Below are 20,764 nucleotides of genomic sequence, written 5' to 3' on the forward strand. Positions count from 1 at the left end.
TAACTATTATGGATATATTTGGATTCACAAGGGAATTTCCTATGTCTTTATTTTTAATAGCAACGTACTCGAATTTTGACTTTCAAAACAAGATTTATTGGTATTTTAAATAATATGTTGCAATAATTATACTTAAACTAGCTGACCCGGCAAACGTTGTGTTGCTATATTAATAAAAAAAAATGGTAAGGGTGAACAACCCTTATCACTTACGGGTATGAAAATAGATAGTAGCCGATTCTCAGACCTTGCAGAAATTTGGTGAAAATCGGCAAAGTCGTTTCGGGGGAGTACGGTAACTAACATTGTGAAACGAGAATTTTATATATAAGATTTATTTAGCAAAAAGTAATATGGTGCAGTCGATAAATACAAACATTTAGTTACTTTTAGTGTCATGAAGTTTTGAGAAGTAATGTTATATCTCGTGGCATATATTTATTCAGCTAAAATATCATTGTATGGAAAATAATTGTTATTCAGACTAGAGACTCAGGGATTTACAAACTTCAGATTGTACATACAGTGCAAGTTAACCTAACGTAAATGCAAAATAGGTTAAGTGCTATACTTCTGCGCCAATTGGAGTTTAAAACTAATCTACTTTATTTATACTCTTCCTCATAAAGTAAGTCAATATGTAAGCAAAGATTTTCTCTGCACTATAAACTTGACAAGTTTATTTTTATGAATAGGTTGTTTTATTTTTCTATTTTTTAATGCTGCTATCATCAACCATTCTGTAAGTGCATTATTTGAAATTGAATCTTATCCCTAATGCATAGATTTTAAACTCGTACCGGCTCAATTGGCCCCTTACAGTACCTATAAGTAGGTGCCATTAAAACCAGAACTAAGCAGCGTTTTACTGCTTCGCCAAAGAAAATATGACAGCAACAATGTGCCGACACGCTCAAATCACAAATAATTCTACCACTCTTAACAATATAATAATACTTTGATTTGTAGGAATCGGGGAAGAAACGATGACATGTGTTTAGAAGGGTTCCTTCCGACTACCATTCCTATATGTATTTTTATTTTCCTCTTGGCAGAAATCAATATAACAATTACCCAAGTAGCATAGGTAACTTTTGTTTTAAAGTATGCAATTTTCATGCCTGACGACATATATTTAGATATCGAATACAATGTATTTCATTAGCTTATTATTTTAGTTAGTCAGATGATTTTCGAATTTTGTTTTGTAGCTATTATTAACAGGCTGTTATCAATAACACATCTGAACAAACATAGTGAACAATGGATTATTATCGAATTTCAAATTTGTGAAACAATCGCGTACATTCTAAATAATAAACATGTTAAAATATTTAGCAAAGTTACATTATAAATAAAGTAAGTACATAATAAAAATCGTTTTGACAAAAAATGTTTCGTTTAAATATAATCTCCGGAATTTTCTAAAGCTAGATTAAAAGTACTCTTAACCGTATATCTCATATTCACATTACCATTCACTCACGTAGGTACTTATACTGACTTTTTCCTTCTTTTCTTAATCCTATACAAGGAAACAAGAAGAGCCGTTCCGACTAACTTTGTTTCATGTCGTTTGCATAATACATACGGCTTTATATCGAAAAAAGAATTTGTAATACGTTGCCGTTACTGAAAAACTATATTAAAATTCGGTTCTTTGAAATATCGTATGTTCCGACGTATTTTCATAAAATGTTAAAGTTTTCAGCTCAAAAACTTGGAGAAATGAATTATCATTTACTTTATTTTAATGAAATACATTAAGGGGTTGTAACTTGATATGACCTGCGTAGCGCAGCGGTCCCCTAGCACCCTGACACCAATGTTCTTGGTTCGTTTCCTGGTCAGGCAGACATGTAAATAACAATTTTACATTTGTCTGAATTCGGGTATTTGTATAGGTGTTGTTGGCAGCTGCAAAACAGGGGATATGTCGGACTGTGAGTTTTCAAATAGTTTCTATTTAGTTTTTCAGTACGTATACAAATTGTGTTAATCAACATCCATAAAATAATTTTAAATGAAACATATTAATGATCTTTTTACCATACTAATGGTTTAAGAAACTTTATTCTCATTAAGAATTACAAGAAATTCACTTACATGAGAACATATTTGGTACTTATTCTAAATTACAATTTAGGTACAGTTCAGCATACACATTTATTATATTTAGTAGCAAGACATTTTAATATTACTAAATTCCTAATTCCAAATCCTGGTAGCTGACTTTGACTATGTCGCCTTTTCCATTACGTTGTATACACGAACGATATGTTGGAAAAAAAGATAAAAAGACATCAATCAATAATATCTGATGTCGTGCCCTAACAGCAAATAACGTCTAGCGTACGTTCACCCCAGCCTCCTCTTACAAATATAAACAGCATTTTATAACTTTCTGCTTCTTCATCTTAGTAAGCAGACGGCAAGAATATTTTCCGCGTGGGAAAAACTCACTCGAGAAACGTGACAGTCGGGCGATAACGTTCTTTAGTATAATTAGATTAGACTAGCGCTCGTAGAAACTGTTCCGCTTACATTATTCACAATATTTTGTCCCTATAAAATAATTTTCATTAGTACATCTGCTAAAAGCTTTGATGTTGAGGTTCTATCGAGATATGTTTTAATAAATGTACCTCAATCAGTGGGAATACTGATTTAGATAAATAAATGTATATCTTTTTAAGGAAACCATATTCTATTCCCGCCCCACAAAGCCAAAGATTACAGAGGCGGTGGGTGCTGAAACCGCAGGTAGCCACCGGCTGGCGACATAAATCATCATGTAATCTGTCATGACAAGGCAAAAGCATAATCCCGGGATGGAATTTTAAACAAACAGTACAAAGACCATTCTTACGCGTTTAATTCAGTTTGTTTAACATAACATGCCTTCTACTTATCGTAAACAAATCTTAATGATTGAAAACCATCCGTTTTACGTTGCGTCTCTTCAGTTACACGAATACCTATATATTTCGACTATTTTATCGCACGTAATCAATCTCATACGTGTGATCGGCCTTTCGAAAGTTCGGATCCTTCAAATGAAGCACGTGACAGAGGTAATGTGAAAAGTTTTCTTTATATAAATCACTATTTAATTTTAGTGGAAATAAATTGAAGGCTGGGTTGGTAGAGTATAGTGGCGGGCGGGTAATGCGGGGCACACGGGCGCCGTGGCGCCGCCCGCAGGCGCGCGTGCTCCGAGAGCGCCCGAGGATGTACGATCGTTTCATTCCGACTCGTAACGAAGTTTGACGATCGCGGCCACCCTCCGTCGACGCGTGCCGGATCCAGTCGCAGTGAGAGCCGCCAGGGCGTTGGAGCAGTTCTGTGTGTGCCCGGTGCTCGGTTATGTAACTCAATAAACTTATTTATTTATCAACTAAAAAAAACAACACCTGACCCAATTGTGGTGATAGCCTACATACTATGATAGTAAATTAACACGATCTATTTAGGTTCGCTGGTATATGTGTAAAAGTGATGTGTATCTACGCCTATCCTCGCGGCAATAGACGACATCGGAACAGGTTTAACGTTTCGTTGCAACATAATTTACTTAATCCAATACAGACTTCTATCATTAATGTATAAGAAAACTTTATTAATTTAATGTTTAATACCGAGTATTATTAAGACAATCCTTTCAAATCAATCGAACAATTCAGACACAGAATCGTGTTCAGTGTGAAACTTGTATTTAATGTATTTCAAAGCATTCGAGTGTAGTAAGTGGCTTGTTGTTTTTGATTGCATTAGAAAAAAAACAACTAGAACAAAACCAATGAGAATTTGGCGCAATGCAGGACGCTTGTATAGAAATGTCCACACAGTTGCTCACCGCTCATTTCGAATCAGTAATTGCTTACTTAGTCGATTCGGTGTTCAGTGCATTTTCGGACAGTAGAATGCGGAATGCACTTTATACACGTAACAATGATCGATGTAAGTGTACTCATTCGTCATTGTACGTTTAATATAAATTGTAGTTTCAATTTTCATTGTTTACTCTCTTAAAGATTTAAGATTTATTTTACGATTGAGATACTCTCTATATTAATATTTCTTAGTCGAATTGTAGTATATTTTCATTATTGCTCCAATTGTATATTGCATTGTGTATTTGAGTATTTAAAACTGTGCTTTGACGGATTAAGCTTGATACTTTATTTCATTCAGATCAGAACATTTATTCTTTTGGACTTGCACAATACAATGCAATGAGTTTCATAGCAATTCTTGAGTTATCTTTTGTACCGCTGTTATGCATCGTGTATTCAAAAGAGTATTTTTATTTTAAACTATAACATTTTCTCGGTTACTAAAGTGCTTACATTTCACAGTAATTTGCGTTTGCCATAATTATATTCACACAAAGCGTTTAAAACTTATTTTCTGTGTAACTCCGCAAGCCATAAGATGTGTCATTGTTGCATCCAGAAATAAAATGCAATTTATTCATGTTTTTGCTTCATTGCACTAAAATGCTTGTATTTTAACAAGTCCATTATCAAAATAATATTAATATAATATAATAATAAGTTCTTTTTCTTTTGATTTACTAGGTTTTTCTTTGAATTAAATGGCCAAGTGCGGATTAGCAGACTTCACACACCTTTGAGAACATATGGAGAGCTCTCAGGCATGTAGGTCTCCTGACGTTGTTTTTCTTATTAAAACAAGCATAGAATTTCTAAAACTCAGTTGAGTATTTTAAATTTAAGACTACTGAGTTGTTACTGCTTTCTTTTGTAGAAAAATTCTTATATCGTATATGAAGTCATACTTAATTTTTAAATATCAACATATTAAAATAATTCAATCAGTTGTTGTGTAGCAAAAAATACACCTATACAATTTATACTTTCATCTTGTAATTAGTATCAATTGTATTGTTTTATATATATTTAAAGATTACAAAGTAGGTATGAGTGTTTGTTATATATTTCATACGGTACAATTTACGCTACCTTTTTTGTTTTCGGTAAAATATTTGTACTTTTAAAATCTGAATACGTGCAATACGTGCAGTACGGTCCATGCAACTTTTTCATTTCAATATCAGAAATATGACAGTTCCAATGAATGAATGTATGAATATCGGAATTATTGTAATACCACATCATTAATTTCGGCTTCAAACTGGGAAAGTGAAGCTCCTGTTATGAATATCATTATACTATATAACATTAAAACACCTTGCTGTAAAAATGCTGAAAAAAGAACGACTGTATAAGTTATTATTACAGTCGACAATACAAAATATTGTTTAGTTTATTTTTCAAAACGCCGTCAAGGTATAGTTATACCACTCTTTGGTATAATTTTGGTAGAACTCGATAGAAATACGCGTAAATAATTGGAACCGAGATTTGTTATAAAGAAATATAATATGTTCTAAATATAGATATCAGTAAATGAACAAAGAGAAATCAGAAACCCAACAAATTATATTTTATTATTCATGATTTATATTATATAATTCGGCAATTATATTATCTAATTCATGATTTCATACTTTCGCCTACAACATCTTATGAAGACTTAGAAATAATTATAATTGATGTCTTCCTAATTTGCGTAAATATCCATTACGAGAACTTAATATGAAAGATATAATTATACCCGACATCCCACAGTATTCATAAAAATATTCCCTCAATATTATTTTATAATAGATAGGTACATAATTTAATCCCTTTCATTATTCTTACGTCGTCCAAATTATTATTTCCTTATACCACATTTACGAATGTAGCATCTTATCGATAATAAGAAATGAGTATGTAATACAAAATCAATGTAATATTAATCAATCACTGTACAGTAATATAATTTGTCTAGTTATTTCAGCAGCAAAATTTTGCATATAACAAATATTTTCATATCTTTAACGTATATTATTATGTAAAATTTAAAAATTATTGGTAAAGTCTTGAGTAGAGTTTTCGCTTCGGTAACTATAGCTTATTTTCGCGTTAGTAAAACTCTCTCAGAGCTTTCAGAATTTTAAAAGATTTTTGGTAAACCTACAGAAACACTCACTCTCGTGCATTATTTGAAGTTAGAGCTCAAAAACCACTTCCCTAGCCCTCTTACTTTCAAAAGTTACGAATATAAAACATACGACTTTAATTCCGATTTAGCCAAGAATATGAACACGTAAAAATTCAGCATAATAACATTTAAACATATTCAGTTCGCAATATTATTGATAATATTACTTCTCTGAATAAAATCTATATAGTAAAACGCAACAATTGTAGCAGCAAATATCTTTGACGCTTAATAAATTTAATTCGAGAACGAAGCTTAATTAACTGTTTTACACATTTAATCGCCACATTAGCTTCAGGCGCATTGTTTATCTGCTGCCGATTTCGTTACAATTGCTCTACCCTCTATTGCGTGTAATTAAATACTTTGAAATTTATGACGTCATCAATAAACCATTGCCGACGGCGCTCAAATCTAACAGCTGACGTAAGTTTAATAATATGTAAATTAAAGCCGAAGTCGTAACTTCGCGTTGACGAATGTTGTTAGCTGTAATACGTACTCATCTTAAGTCAGCAGATATATGTTATAATCTCATTTTGTAAACTGTGGTATAGGAAAAACATATTTGAATATTGTGTTTTGATCTCTGATGATTTTCATTTCTTAAATATGCGATGTTTAATACGCTAATGCAACCTTGACCTGAACGATTGAAATGAATACACGGAACCAAGCACAATATTTTCCGCGGAATTGAATAGCGCAAACTAAGAATGCAGAACTTGTGACATTCAAATGGAGCTTTCAAGTATTTTTTTATTATGACCTGAAAATTATAGTTAAACGTTTTGCGACGGAAAAGCTCATAGTGACACTTATATACGTATATATAGATTATTATTATTCATTAGCATTAATTGCATTATTAAAGACCAGTTTTTTAATAAAAACATATCCATCCATCAACCTTACGGGGCCACTTTGCCGTCGTCACTGCCCTTATACTCATAATGTGACCCATAAATTGTTTCACGGAAAATATCGCACACATTTGCGACTGACTTGCAGATATTCAATACTTGTATTTAGGGGGCGAGTCGACGCAATGTCATCACGATACTCCAAATGCGATGTCGCTTTGCGGCGATGCATCACGCCCTACTTCCCTTCGGGACGTGCCGGCTGTTAGCGTAATTAAAACGTGACAAAACTAGAAGAAATACATGATTCTCGCACCATGAATGACTGCCTAGTATCTTGCATACACGACTAATTACTATGCTCTACCTTTTACTGGCGGTTATATTTTAAATCTTAGATATTGATCTATATAAAATTTAGTTAAAAAAGAGATTTTGTTCCATTTATTTCTGTTTTTTAATGTTGTGGCAAATATTTACTCTAAATAGTAATAGTAGATTTTAAAAGTTGTAATTATAGAATTCATTGTTACATCTTAATATAATTTTAATCATTAAAATTATCAGCAAAATTTGTACAATAAAAGTTATTGCCGGCCGCTTCGCTTGCGTTGTCTATGAAAATCATAACTATCCACATTCCCACGAGACGCCTTCATTTTCTTGTATAAAAATAGTTTAAATATGAATTGGTAGAGAGTCAAATTACATCAACCCATCCAGAAACATTTACTTAATGCGTGAACAGACTCCATAACAATAACAATATATGTAATTAATAACCAGTACATCTTCACAGGACGTGCTTCCCCACAAACACCGCTAAGTAAACTTCCACGAGTATTTAGGCTGTTCATATAAGTGTCACTATGATTGAGTACCGCGGTGTAGGAAGTATACTTTCTATATTATTTTATCCTCTAGGGTGAAAATTTTGTTCATATGCCCCGTACGTAGCGTAACAATGAACAATATGTTATCAATCTTAAACATCTTTATGAGAAAGATTTTAAGAAGCTTTGAATATTATTTTTTAATATTCATTGCAATGTTAAAGAAAAGCAAAGAGATATGCCACAACTAATATTAGTTAACGTGAAAACAAATTGAAAACAAAATAAATTATTGCCACGTATTGTAAAACAAAGGATTCGTAATTCAATGGTCTCATTTCACATCAAAACCGTTCATAAAACTAACTAGAAGATCTAGACCGAGATCTATCAGTGTAATAACGACTTCATCGTAGTCAGTATTGCTTCTAGCTACGAGCGAACTTTGCTTTTGACGCTCACGTTGCTATCGTAGGAATTTGATTATACTCTAACCGGAAAATCAAATTCCTAGGGATTGGGTACCTGTGGAATATCATTATTATTTTAACCTACAAAAGCAACGATCTTCATTAAATTCTAGGTTAAACCCATAATATTTGAAGTATATGTAGACGAATGTAGTAGATAGCCTTAGTATCAATATACAATGACTCTTCTATAATAAGTCCGGATTTGGATTTACCCTTGATTAGTAGGAATTTGCATGTTTGAAATTAATTATTACTTAATTTAACATTGACAAAACATCATAAGGTTTTTCCGCCAGACATATACGAGATAGCTAATTTATGCAGAACTGACAGATCTACCAATAGGATTGCTTGATTCAATTACTTAGATTAGCGTAGCACAGATGAAAATGTGTTCAACAAATCTGTATTTTTATACGTACAAATGTTATATACCACGGCCGGTGTAGATATAGCATGGCAATTTCTACCCGCTTAGCTTTGTGAGAACTAATGATTTCGCTCACTATTTATCTCACACAACTCTGGTAAAACAGACTAAGGTGCTCTACTTACATGCCTGATAGTTCTGTGTTTTTAAGGTAAAATCTTCCTGAACGACTATCTTCCTGGTCAACTAGCTTCTAGATCTTTTCATCCTACATGGAGACAAGGCCTAATTTATGTCGCGTAGTTGTGACAAGTCATAAAAATAATCACTTATTAAATGGTGCAAGAAAATCGGTATCGGTTCTTGTACACAAATAAAATACTCAATTCATAAAGTGCAAATATTGAAATACTTCATGAAATCGAATACTTTCCAATAAATTTATAAAGTGTAAAAAGTGTTAAATCGGCTAAAAATTCACAATGATACACTTCAGCGCTGATACATAATTATCCGGTTTATCACAAGCAAATCTTTAAAATATTCAGCTGGATTTTTTTGCTTTAACACAGCTAGCTGACAGCTTGTTAACGTCCGTTGCAGAACAAGCAACTTCAAATGCAGACCGCTTACATCCGCTCTTGGTTTAGTTAGATATTACTTTTCTATTTTCTGCTTTTTATTTGGTTATACGGCGCTTCGTCACCAAAGGCTTGTAACTTTGACTTTAAACACAGCCGACATTTATGCAATGTTATTTTGATTTCTTTTTTCTATTGAAAGGATTGTCTTAATGGTTCGTAATGCTCATAATATACAATAACCATAATTTTATAACTTGCACAGGTATAAACAACAAAATACGCCTTATGACAAAAAGTGTCTGATTGTTGCTAATTAACTAATTAAAATCAAAGTGTTCAAAATGCCAATTAACTATATCTTAAGTATAATCGTATAGAATGTGGAATGTGATGCAATAGCGTTTACTGAAGGCGTTCAAAGGCGGAAGTAGGAGCTAGAGAATGTGGACTGGTTTCAACTCGTGATGAGGTGACGCTCGCGCGCCGGCCGCTGACGCCGCTCCTCGCCAATGATGGTGGAGACGCACCGCGCGCCGCCGCCCCGATGCGCGCGCGCGCCCGAGCCCCGCGGCAAGCCCATCTCCGCCTCCGCCCCGCCCTCGCTGGCCGGCAGCGGCACCGTCATGCACCTGCGCCGCCGCCGTCACAAGACTGTCCACTTCGGTGAGAATCTACTGATGCAGGTCTGTGCGGACCGCGCCCACTTGGCAGCGCTAGGCGCGAGAGTGCCCGATATTTCGTTTTGCCACAAGGCCCACACGGGGCTTCAAAAGGGAGATGCACGGTTTTGCTGCGTAGCACACCATTGTTGTCTGGCCGCGGGTGCTCTCGTTACCCTGACGTCGAACGGGAGACCGAAGCCACGCAGGGAACGCAGTGGCGATTCGCACTCGAGCGGCGGCGAGACTGCAGAAAAAGGGGACGGCAGTAGCGGTTCGGGATCGAAGGAGCATAAACGTAAAACTAAGCATCATCATCACCACCATCACCATCACCACCATAAAGTACATACTTGTCCATACCATGACGTGGCACCTCCCCCGGAAGATGAACCTGAAGAAAAAGCGATTGTTCCCAAGAAAACAGTCTCACCTTACCTGTACATCCCTAGCAAATTGGAACCGAATGTGCAACAATTATTTAGTTTCATTGAAAGCGTACTTAGCGCTTGGGCGGCAGAGGAAGGTCTTACGAGCACGGGAGAGTATTCAGAGCCAGATGAGCGAATAGTCCGTCGACGAAAGCTGAATAAATACAAGAAACGTACGGATGTACTCAATATTCGTCGCATTGTATACGAAGTATCAATCCTACAAGGTGCAAAACTCCTCGGCAACGTGAGGTTTCGTCATTATCATTGGAAAGGAACGGCGCAAACCTGCAATGAAGCCTTTCTTCGAAAAGTAAGTTGTATTTGGAAAGAATAATTAAAAATAACTTTCTTTGTTTTTAATTTCAGAAAAGTAAAAAGGTTTTAGGAGTAAAGTAATATTTACAAAACTGAGTGTGGTAAATATAACAGATTATCTCTCTCTCTTTAACAGAATTATATTAAAAATCTGTCTGTATTAATATTTTCTATTAACCAAAACCTTGTCTTCTGAACACTGCAGATAAAAAGTTATATAATAATTTGTAAAAGTTACAAAAAATAGAAACCTCCAATATTGGAATGAAATTGAGTAGAAATATATTTATTTTCAGATGGAAATATTCCAACTTTACAAATTTATTATTTAAATCATTGACACATCTTGTAACTTTAAATTACAACGACTTATTTATGTTCCTATATATGTGTATTACTTCTTTTAAAATGTCTTCATTCGTTTGTGCAGAGTTTAAACATTTCCACGCCGACTCTATATATAGCACCATATAGTTGCTACGAAATATGCAATGCAGTCATGCTACGGTACGCCGTAGCTCGTAGCCTCGTAGCACATTGAAAATTCACTCACAATACCTTTTATAGCTACCATTTGGAAGTATTGTTAAATTTACCTCTTAATTTTAGAGAACGATTACATAATTTATTTGATAGAAATTATGGAAAATAATTGTAAGAAAATCAGATGAATTCAACTGCAATCAATTTTTCTAAATTGGTATAATCTTTAGTATGATTTTGATTGACATAAACTTTTTTCAAAATTCTATAGAACAATGATCTCTTAATCCTACCTGAAAGCAGTAGAATATGGGTAACATTTTGACCTTATTCTAGTTTTCTCAACGGTTAAGCTGCAATTTCCTTTTCTACTAATGAGGCCTTTTATTTAGTTCCCCTATAATGGGGCATAAGTATTTTGATCTGCATTTTGCAGATTCTATTCGCTGGGTCGCATAAACCTTATTGTCGAAAAAGAAGGCATCCTTTTCCATGAAACTTCTGTCTCTGCTCTGAATTTAAGTCAGAGAAAGTTCAGATTTTTGTTTATTTGCTTCTAACTGATACAGTTCGCAACTGTAACTACTTATAGTTATCTCTCGCCTTTTAACAGTTTTTTTACCATTTGCGGTAAAAGTATATTTTTGGAATACGCTGTATAATATGCATTTATATAATACTGAAAGGAAAATAAGACTTTAAGAGCCAAGCCAGAGCTTCAAGTTAAGATTATCCGTAGGCTTTCTATAATGACTTACTATCTGTAATAAATTAGGTCTATAACATTAAATTTTCCTCTCAAATGACCACGAAAGCAATATATTTAAATTAACCTTAATGTTCAATCCTGTATTACGAAACTTTCCTAAGTTGAAGATGATTTGCAAAATTTGAGTATTTGCCCGAAAACGTTTTCATATCGATTTTAGCTATTCTGCTGTCAATATACATAGCTGTAGACAGTTTCTATAGTCGAAACGTTAGAGCGAAGCAAAACTTTGTTCGAAACTACGAGTGTCAGTTAACTAACTGACGTAAATATTGTAGCATATAGGCGTGGGTATGGCTATATAGCCTGCTTAGGTGTTATGGAATATTATATCGAATTTTACATTATTATAAGTCAAATATTATTGTTGCGAACTCAAGTATACATACATCCCACAATCGAATTTTAAGTAACCTATATATATCTTTTGTAGTAATTAATAAGCTTTGGTTATTGTAATGGAATGTTTCGGATTATTGTTATTCTTGGTTATCAGGCTTACCTGGTCACGAGAATAATGAAGTCAAGTATGTGCCGTGTGCATAGTGGAGAGAGACGAGTCCGGATTTTTCGTAGCGATAGCAGTGGAGTAGCTAGTCTGTCAAACAACTTAGTAAATATTATATAAACAAAAAAGCTACTGCTTAAAAATAAAATAATTTAGCTCACATTTTTCCCTCAGATTTGACGAATCCCTCGAAACATTATATGTTAAAACGAGCTTTTGCCAGCGGCTTCGCTCGCGTTACGAAGTGATATTTTCGTCCCATATTTTATCCTCTTGGGGGTAGAATTGATCAAAATCCTTTCTTAGCGGATGCCTACGTCATAACATCTACCTGTATGCCAAATTTCAGTCCGATCCGTCCCGTGGTTTGGGCTGTGCGTTGATAGATCACGACGTCAGTCATTCACCTTTGAGTTATATATATTTAGATGCTTCCAGTCGTTTGTACTGTAGATCATGCTAAATAATAAGACATACATACACTCGAACAACATTAACCTCTGCTTTCAAATAAATATTAGTCTAGTCTTGTTTTTCTTATTAATATGAAGACCTTAGTATAAAACTCAGACTTACAAAAATCTGTGAATGACTTGCTATTTCCTTCTACGAGGATGTAACCATAGTAGTGCCATCTGCAGTCGTTGCAGCGATAACTGTTCATAATTGTTTAGAGCATGTAGGTTAGCAACAAGCTAACTTCAACGAGCCTGCTGATTCATGCCAAATTCATGACTATTTCACACTAGGAGAGTAGGAATGTTCCCGACAGAACGAAGCTATTATGAGCAGTTTTAAAATGCTTCTATTATACATTTTTAGGAGTTTAGTGACAGTAGTTTCCATGTTGATAGTTTTCAATTTTGGCGGAATATGTCCCATCAACTGTACCCTTACCATGAGTTTTTACGTTTTGACAAATATGACTGTTTTGGTATTCGTTTACGTATTGGCCCATACTATTTCCAAGTTCTGACACAATCCGCTAGGGGCGCTGATTGGGAATTGTAAACAAATTCCAAAACAGTCACATTTGACAAAACGTAAAAACTCCTGGTAAGGGTACTGGTGCTCGGTATTCTTGTCCGTGTAGCACCATTTAGTATCCCACATGTGGGTAGTAAAGTAATTCGTAAGGACGGAGCCTAATACCGTCTTCCAGACAACCTATAATTAGTCACTAACAGCATAATTAGTCAGTGTCAAACTCGTACATTACACTTTGAATTGAGAGTACTGATCTAGTCTAGACTCGAGAGCCTAGACCCTCTCATTAAGTGTTCTCTTCAATGTAACTATTCGTAAAAAAATCTGAAAAAAACAGAGTTCTTATAATCAAGTAAAATATGTTTTTTATAAGTATGTGTAGAAGATGGGTACGACTAAACACAAATAGAAATGTTTTATTTTGACCTAATTTTACCAAAAATAGTAACTAAGACGTATGGCCTAAATAAATGACGTGGAAACTATATAGGTGTACTCAATTATATATTTTAGATTTTATTATGCGATGTATATTCTTTTATTCTTGTGAAAGGAGTAGGCGAGGGCGACGAAGTCAAGAGCAATTGAGCCGAGAGCGCGCTACCGCGGCCCGCATGCGCTTCAAAGCAATTCCTACCTTGTTATATTGTGTCGCGATGAAAAGCGCAAGAGATACTGCTTAAACATATCTAAATTAATTAAGTCATAATATACACGCAGACAGGGATGTCGTAATAGTTGAAACTCGGCCTCGCTATCTGGGTCCGGCATTCGAATGTCGGATACCTTTGCGTTTTTCTAAGTTGGTATAAAGTTGGAAAACTTTGTGAGAAAACCTGAACTTCTACGCCTGAAATTTCTTTCAAAATAATTGGTGATTTATCTAAAGTCATTCACACTTGATCAGCGCGGTGGACTATGGCTTAAAATCCTCTCACTCCCAGATGTGACGCCGTGTCCAGCCGTGCCATCATAACGTTTCAATTATACACACGTAACGATGTTTAAATAGGTTAGTAATAAAAATTCCATAGAAACTAAATGCACAATATAAAAATTTTATGCATGCAACGTTGAAAGTGTTCATATTTTAAGTTGAAGTATTACTGTTTTCTAAGAAAGAATATAAATAAAACAGCTGAAATTCATAATAAAATGAAAGTCTCGTAAATAGTCGGCCCTGTGCCTAAGGCTTATTGCTAGGTACTGGTAGAAGGTAGGTAACAATTTTCAGCGGCAACGAGGGCGAGAGCTTGTAAATTACATTATACTCTAGAGGATATTTAAAATGGTTCTAAGTTCTCAACGGCTACTTATATACGAGTATTTAGATTATTATAAATAAGATACTTAATTACTTATACGCAATTAAATATTTATACTTAATGGTCATTTTACTAAGAAAGTATAAAATAATTATAATTACTTGTTATAAAATAAATCTACCTGAGACAATTTTTTTATACCTAATATACTTACAACTAGAAAGTGAGCATGCAGTCCAACTAATGGTAAGTGACCACTGCCACCGAAAGACACCTAATCAATCCCTTAATAAGATGAGAGTCCTACCTAAGGCCAGCCACAGTATGGATATACTGAGATATAGATTTACTCGCATAAATATGTCTCCGTTACAACATCCTTGAAACCAAAATGCTTATAACAGCTGTTATTAGGCAGAAATAGGTATGACGGTGGCAGAAGGGATCTATCTATACTAATAATATAAAGAGGAAAACTTTGTTTGATTGTAATGAATAAGCTCAAAAACTACTGGACGGATTTAAAAATTCTTTCACCATTCGAACATTATCCACGACGTTACATTATCCACGAGTAACATAGGTTACATTTTATATCAAATTTTGATAAATTGATAAATAGATTTGGAGGCGGTACTAAGTTTGCCGGGTCAGCTAGTCATCTATATATGCCAATAAAGAAAACAGTAGAAAAAAAGTTTATGCAGCCTAAGCCCTTTGTCAGTCAAAACTTGATTTATTTCTACGAAACAGAAGATAAATTACCGCGCAGAAAACAACAAAATTACCTTTCTTAATTTTCATTTGTGACTTTCGTAAAGTCACGCTTATTCAACTTGTTAAGGTCGTTAAATTATTCGTAAATTATTCCAAATTTATAAGCTTCTGTTTCTTTCTTCTTTTCACATTGAAATGTTATTTTTAAAATATTTAAATCGTTTAAATTTTTTGTCAACTACATATTTTGTTTTGCTTTATAAGTTTTGTATTGGTGTTGCCATTGACAGTAAGATTATTGCTTAGAATAACGCCTGCTTGGTTATTCTTCCGAGGATTATTGTGTATATAAATACACAACACATAAGCAAATGCGGAAGGTTTCGAGTGAGGAATGTTTCGGGCGTATATATCTCGGAACAATTATAAAAAATTATATTGTTCCGAGGTATATATGCAACATGCATGTCTCATTTTTTGAAACGGCCTACAGCCTGAACGGATTGACGAATTTTAACCTATAAGGTGTCGTTGGACTTTTTTAATTGTGGGACTCATATACGCTATATGTTTAAGCAGCCAGGTTTTTTCTTTTTATAATATTATATTAATAAATATAAATACATCCCTTTCTGTTCGTGTTTCTTCACAAGCAGTCCATTACTTAGCGTGCTTACAAACATTGATTCAGTCCAAATGGTTAAAACATCTCATGAATAAGATTAAAGTAAAACCTAGTGAGAACTAAGCAAATTCTGCTACGCTTCTATAAACCGTTTCGCGGGGTTTTACGTTTTCGACCGTTAATTCTGACGACGGCGCAAAATATCCTTGAAACTGGGTTTCCGTGCTTTAAATGGAACGATGCTTACCGCATGCTTTCAAAGCGATTACAAATTCGCCAGTGCTTGTTTGTAAAATTCAATGCATAAATGCAATGCAAAAATAATGTTTATTGTTAAATTTCACTGAAATGGCGTTGAATCGAGAGTGGTTCGATTCCGGTGGCACTATCGGCACATCCATTTCGGCGTAACTATGATTTCGGCGTAACTTGAAGGTGGTAGAACCCTTTGGGGTTCGACTCCGGCGGCACCACCGGCACACCTATTTCTGTCTAATAACAGCAGTGTTAAGCGCTGCTGTGTTCCGTATTGAAGGGTGTGGTGGTTCCAGCTTAGTCCTCAGGGCTAGCGGCGCATCTGTGGCCGACCTCAGGTAGGAATATCTAATCCTATCTGGGGTTGATTACTGATGTCCATGGGCGGCAGTAGCCACTTACCATCAGATGGACTGCATGCTCGTCTGCTACTCCTATATTATAAAAAAAAGAAAGAAAAACTATGACAGTATTAAACGCTGATGTGTTTTGGTTTGAGGAGTGTGGTAACGAAGAGACATTCATACTAATACGAGGCGTTCAAACTTCATTCTCAGGGTAGCAACGCTTCTCTAGCCGATCTCAGATCTCTAATACTATCTGGAGTTGATTACAAATGAGGTCGATTATAGATGTTTGCAACTTTTATGAAATAGAAAAGGACATATTAATTTTATACAGCGTGATCAAATATGTTATATTTGAGTATTCACTGACACACCTAAATTAAACAATGTAAGGTATAACAAAATTTTCAATTCACGTTATAATAAATTTTCTTACAAAGTTATTATATTGTTTTAGGCAACTCATGTTCAAATACGACCCATATTTTGTGGCAACATTTGATTTATGATTGTATCAGGTACCTTTTATATAAGCTAACAAATTTGTAACACGACGTATAATTTATCGACAAAAACTTACAATTTATTAGGCTGTAAGGAAGAACAAGACTTCACAACCTTATTACAAAATTTAATATAATATACATAAATTTCTAATTTGATCAATGATATATTCCTTGGATCTTCATGTCTGAGTTTACCTACTATTTATGATTAGTACATAGAAAATAGAAATAACATCTATTTTTCCAAAAAAAATAAGGTCATAAATACATGAAAATTCACAGACATTTGTATGTTTCATCTAGATATCGGACGATGATCGTATGTCGCTGACCACAGCGGTGTCTGACGAAGAGGAACCCGGCGAGAGCGCAATGAACTCTCCTTACAAAGGCAAGCAGACCGGCGCGGCGGCCGCCTCCTTTAACTGCACTGGAGCGGTCAGGAAAGCTGGGTAAGAAACTTTTCCTAATATTGTCTGAATGATACTACGCTGTCTAGACTGTACCCACTGAAATACATTTTAACTGTATGCGCTGCTGGTATTTTAGCGTGAGATGCTAAGATAATAACTTTTATTCTACGTTTAAGTAATGTTACTTAATATTTGTGGAAGTTCCCGCTTAATGAAGTTATCTTTTTTTTAAAATATATTTTGTAGAATTTTTATCTATTTTATAATTAAATATATTTTATCTATTTTATAACTTCAGTTGGCAACTTAGTGTAAATTCTGGTGATAGATTTTCGTCTACGTCGTAACTATGTATCTCGATTTTTAATAGAAAGCCGAAGATTTCCAACTCTCAAAAATTCTACTATTACGTGTTTAGGTTTGTAAAAATACTAATTTACTTTTGCCGTGTTACGTGAAACCATGAAAACATCTGTATTACCGTCAAGAGTCGTATTGTTTTATTGCAACTTGATTACCGCTTTTAAACGCGTTCTCGCGAGAGTAATACTAGTAACAGTAAAGTTCTATATAACTATCGCGATTAATTTAATTCCAGTACTCTCGTTAAGCTCGCCGCATTATTATCAACACGTGATAGATTAGGTTTATAGTTTAACATTAACTTTATTGTCCGGTTTTAAAGAGCTTTTATAGAACGGTTTAGTTTCTGTTCTGTTAGTTTCTGTAGTAATAGAACGTCAAGGGAGTTAGAAAATACATTTTCGGTTTTTGTTATTGTTATCGATGTATCATTGATTTTTTCAAATATAACCTTCTAACGACCATACATGTTATATTAACTAGTCGATTTTCTCCATAAACATTTGTAGACTGGACTAGGTTGGAAATCACCCTTTAGTCAACTTTCAAGACAGATGGTCACCTCATATATAAGTCAGTCAGCATCTCACTCTACCACTGAAAGGTAGAACTACTTTACTATAGAAATAAGTCTATCGGTGGTACCTCCCCTGTCACTTTCATTGTACCACTTTTTTATAATATAGGAGTAGCAGACGAGCATGCAGTCCATCTGATGGTAAGTGGCTACTGCTGCCCATGGACATCTATAATCAACCCCAGATAGGATTAGATATTCTTACCTGAGGTCGGCCAAAGATGTACCGCTACTCCTGAGGACTAAGCTGGAATGCTTCAGAAAAGTATGTCTTCCTTCAAAACGGAACACAGCAACGCCTAACACTGCTGTTAGGCAGAAATAGGTGTGGCGGTGGTGCCGCCGGAGTCGAACCACAAAGAGTTCTGCCACTTTCAAACAAAGAGTCCTACCACCTTCAATATTATCAATAATACTACCACCTTTCGAAACTATTGTTAGAAATAATTGAGACAGTTTTGCTCCCGTCATGTTCTTCTAACACTTCCAATACGATATAATATACGATACAAATACAATCATTACCATGATATAATTTAATACAACGTTGAATCGCGTATAATGTTATCACATTATGTTAATTACTCATTACATATGTTCAGTTGTGTTGGCTTGAAATAAATATCGATTAATTCGTATTCTGCTTGATTAAATTACACTGAAATCAGACCACTAATTGATTTTGCAACTCACAAACAAAGGTTACTATTATACAAAGTGAAATTATACAAAGTTAAATTTAAAGTGATAATTATACAAAGCGAAAATTATTTATTCGTGTAACATCGAGTTGAGGGTGGCAGAATCCTTTGTGGTTTAACTTTTGAGGCACTACCGATGTACCTATTTCTACCTAGTAAGAGCAGTGTAACAATAATGCCTATGATATTGGGTTCTGGTTTTAAAGTGTGGTAAGGAAAACACACTTATCCGAGGGGATCCAACTTAGTCGTCAGGGGTATCTAAGATTAATTACAGATGTCTAACGTCCATGGACGGCAGTAACTACTAACTAACAGACAGACTGGATGTTCCCTGCCCACATTTACTAATTATTATATAGATATCCCAATGATATCAGTTTCGAATTGCAATAATTATGGAAATCCATAAATTATATCCTATTAAATACAGAAAATAAAAAGGCATATACCACAGATAGTGGCAAAAACGCAATAACATTTCTACTTGATAGGTAATACAAATTATTCGCAGTCATTCGCGAAAATGATTATAAAATTGAACAAAAGATAAATTTAAGACATTTCTATCAGAAATATTATATCAGCTGTATATTCCACAATGTGGCCGCGTATTTTCTTCCGCATGAAAACAAACAAATATGAAAGCACCTGGCTTTCTAAAGTTTTAAAATAATTGTAAGGAAAAGGAAGAAGGAAAGGAAAACAAAAGGAACGTGATGTCGTAGAAAGACGACTTTCCTAGAGCCTACAGCGTCCTTTATATTCCTTGAGGCTACAATTCCTGTTCCATGAATCCCAAATGACCGGAGGGAAATCTTAGCCGTGACCCATTCAATGCCGTAAAAAGTAGAGCCTAAGTATGAAGATGAGACGTTTCCTTGCCGATGAGATCCGTGACATACCTTCACGTTGCCTCAAAGGATTTTTACAATGTAGGTTTATCTTCCACGGTTCTACTTTTGGTCTCGGTTGAATATATGTACTAACTTGTTGGTTGGTTGAATATAAGACATCTAACGCCTTATTTAATAACGAGCTTTTGCCCGCGGCTTCGCTCGCGTTACGAAGTAGTATTATTAACTAAGAAGATTTATACAAACTTTCATCCCCTATTTTATCCTCTTGGGGGTAAAATTTATCAAAATCCTTTCTTAGCGGGTGCCTGTCATAACATCTACTTGCATGCCAAATTTCAGCCCGATCCGTCTAGTGGTTTGGGCTGTGCGTTGATAGATCACTATGTCAGTCAGTCACCTTTGTGTTATATATATTTAGATAATCAATGCATTTATTGTTTGGGCTACCAAAGATCCAGATTAGACCAATCAACGGCCGTTATTAATAATCAATCTATCTGATGTTTTATCTACCACAGATGAATATTTGTAAATTTCTGCATACTACTTAATGTCAAAATTAGAACTATTTGGATTGGAGTAGGCCGAAATCGATAATTACAAGCCTTGCTAGGCAAAACATTGAATATATTGATAACATTAATAAAGGGTGTAATGACGAAGGTTCAAAATCTAACAACGATTTGGTAACAGATAAACAATTATGAATATAACGTCGTGTGCACATAACATTTATATTGTTGTTCGCTTGTAGTACTATTTCTGTGTGAAGCACTTAAATTCAA

At 34.6% G+C, this 20,764-nt stretch overlaps 1 protein-coding gene across 24 annotated transcripts in view; it reads left to right on the forward strand.

The window, feature by feature from the left end:
• sif (guanine nucleotide exchange factor still life) overlaps positions 1-20,764 on the forward strand; it is a 146,739-nt gene that overhangs the window by 85,630 nt on the left and 40,345 nt on the right. For 19 of the 24 annotated variants that reach the window (XM_073084128.1, XM_073084143.1, XM_073084144.1 and 16 more), the window contains one exon: positions 17,369-17,517. In XM_073084128.1, the coding sequence (XP_072940229.1) occupies positions 17,369-17,517 (149 nt within the window). Of the gene's footprint in view, positions 1-3,260; positions 3,546-9,457; positions 10,599-17,368; positions 17,518-20,764 lie in introns of those variants that run through there. The other 5 variants (XM_073084147.1, XM_073084145.1, XM_073084148.1 and 2 more) reach the window with 5 other exon arrangements.

The sequence above is a fragment of the Epargyreus clarus genome, unplaced genomic scaffold (genome assembly GCF_041222505.1).
Source record: "Epargyreus clarus isolate Ecla_fem2 unplaced genomic scaffold, WU_Ecla_fem_2.2 ptg000021l, whole genome shotgun sequence".
Lineage (NCBI taxonomy): Eukaryota > Metazoa > Arthropoda > Insecta > Lepidoptera > Hesperiidae > Epargyreus > Epargyreus clarus.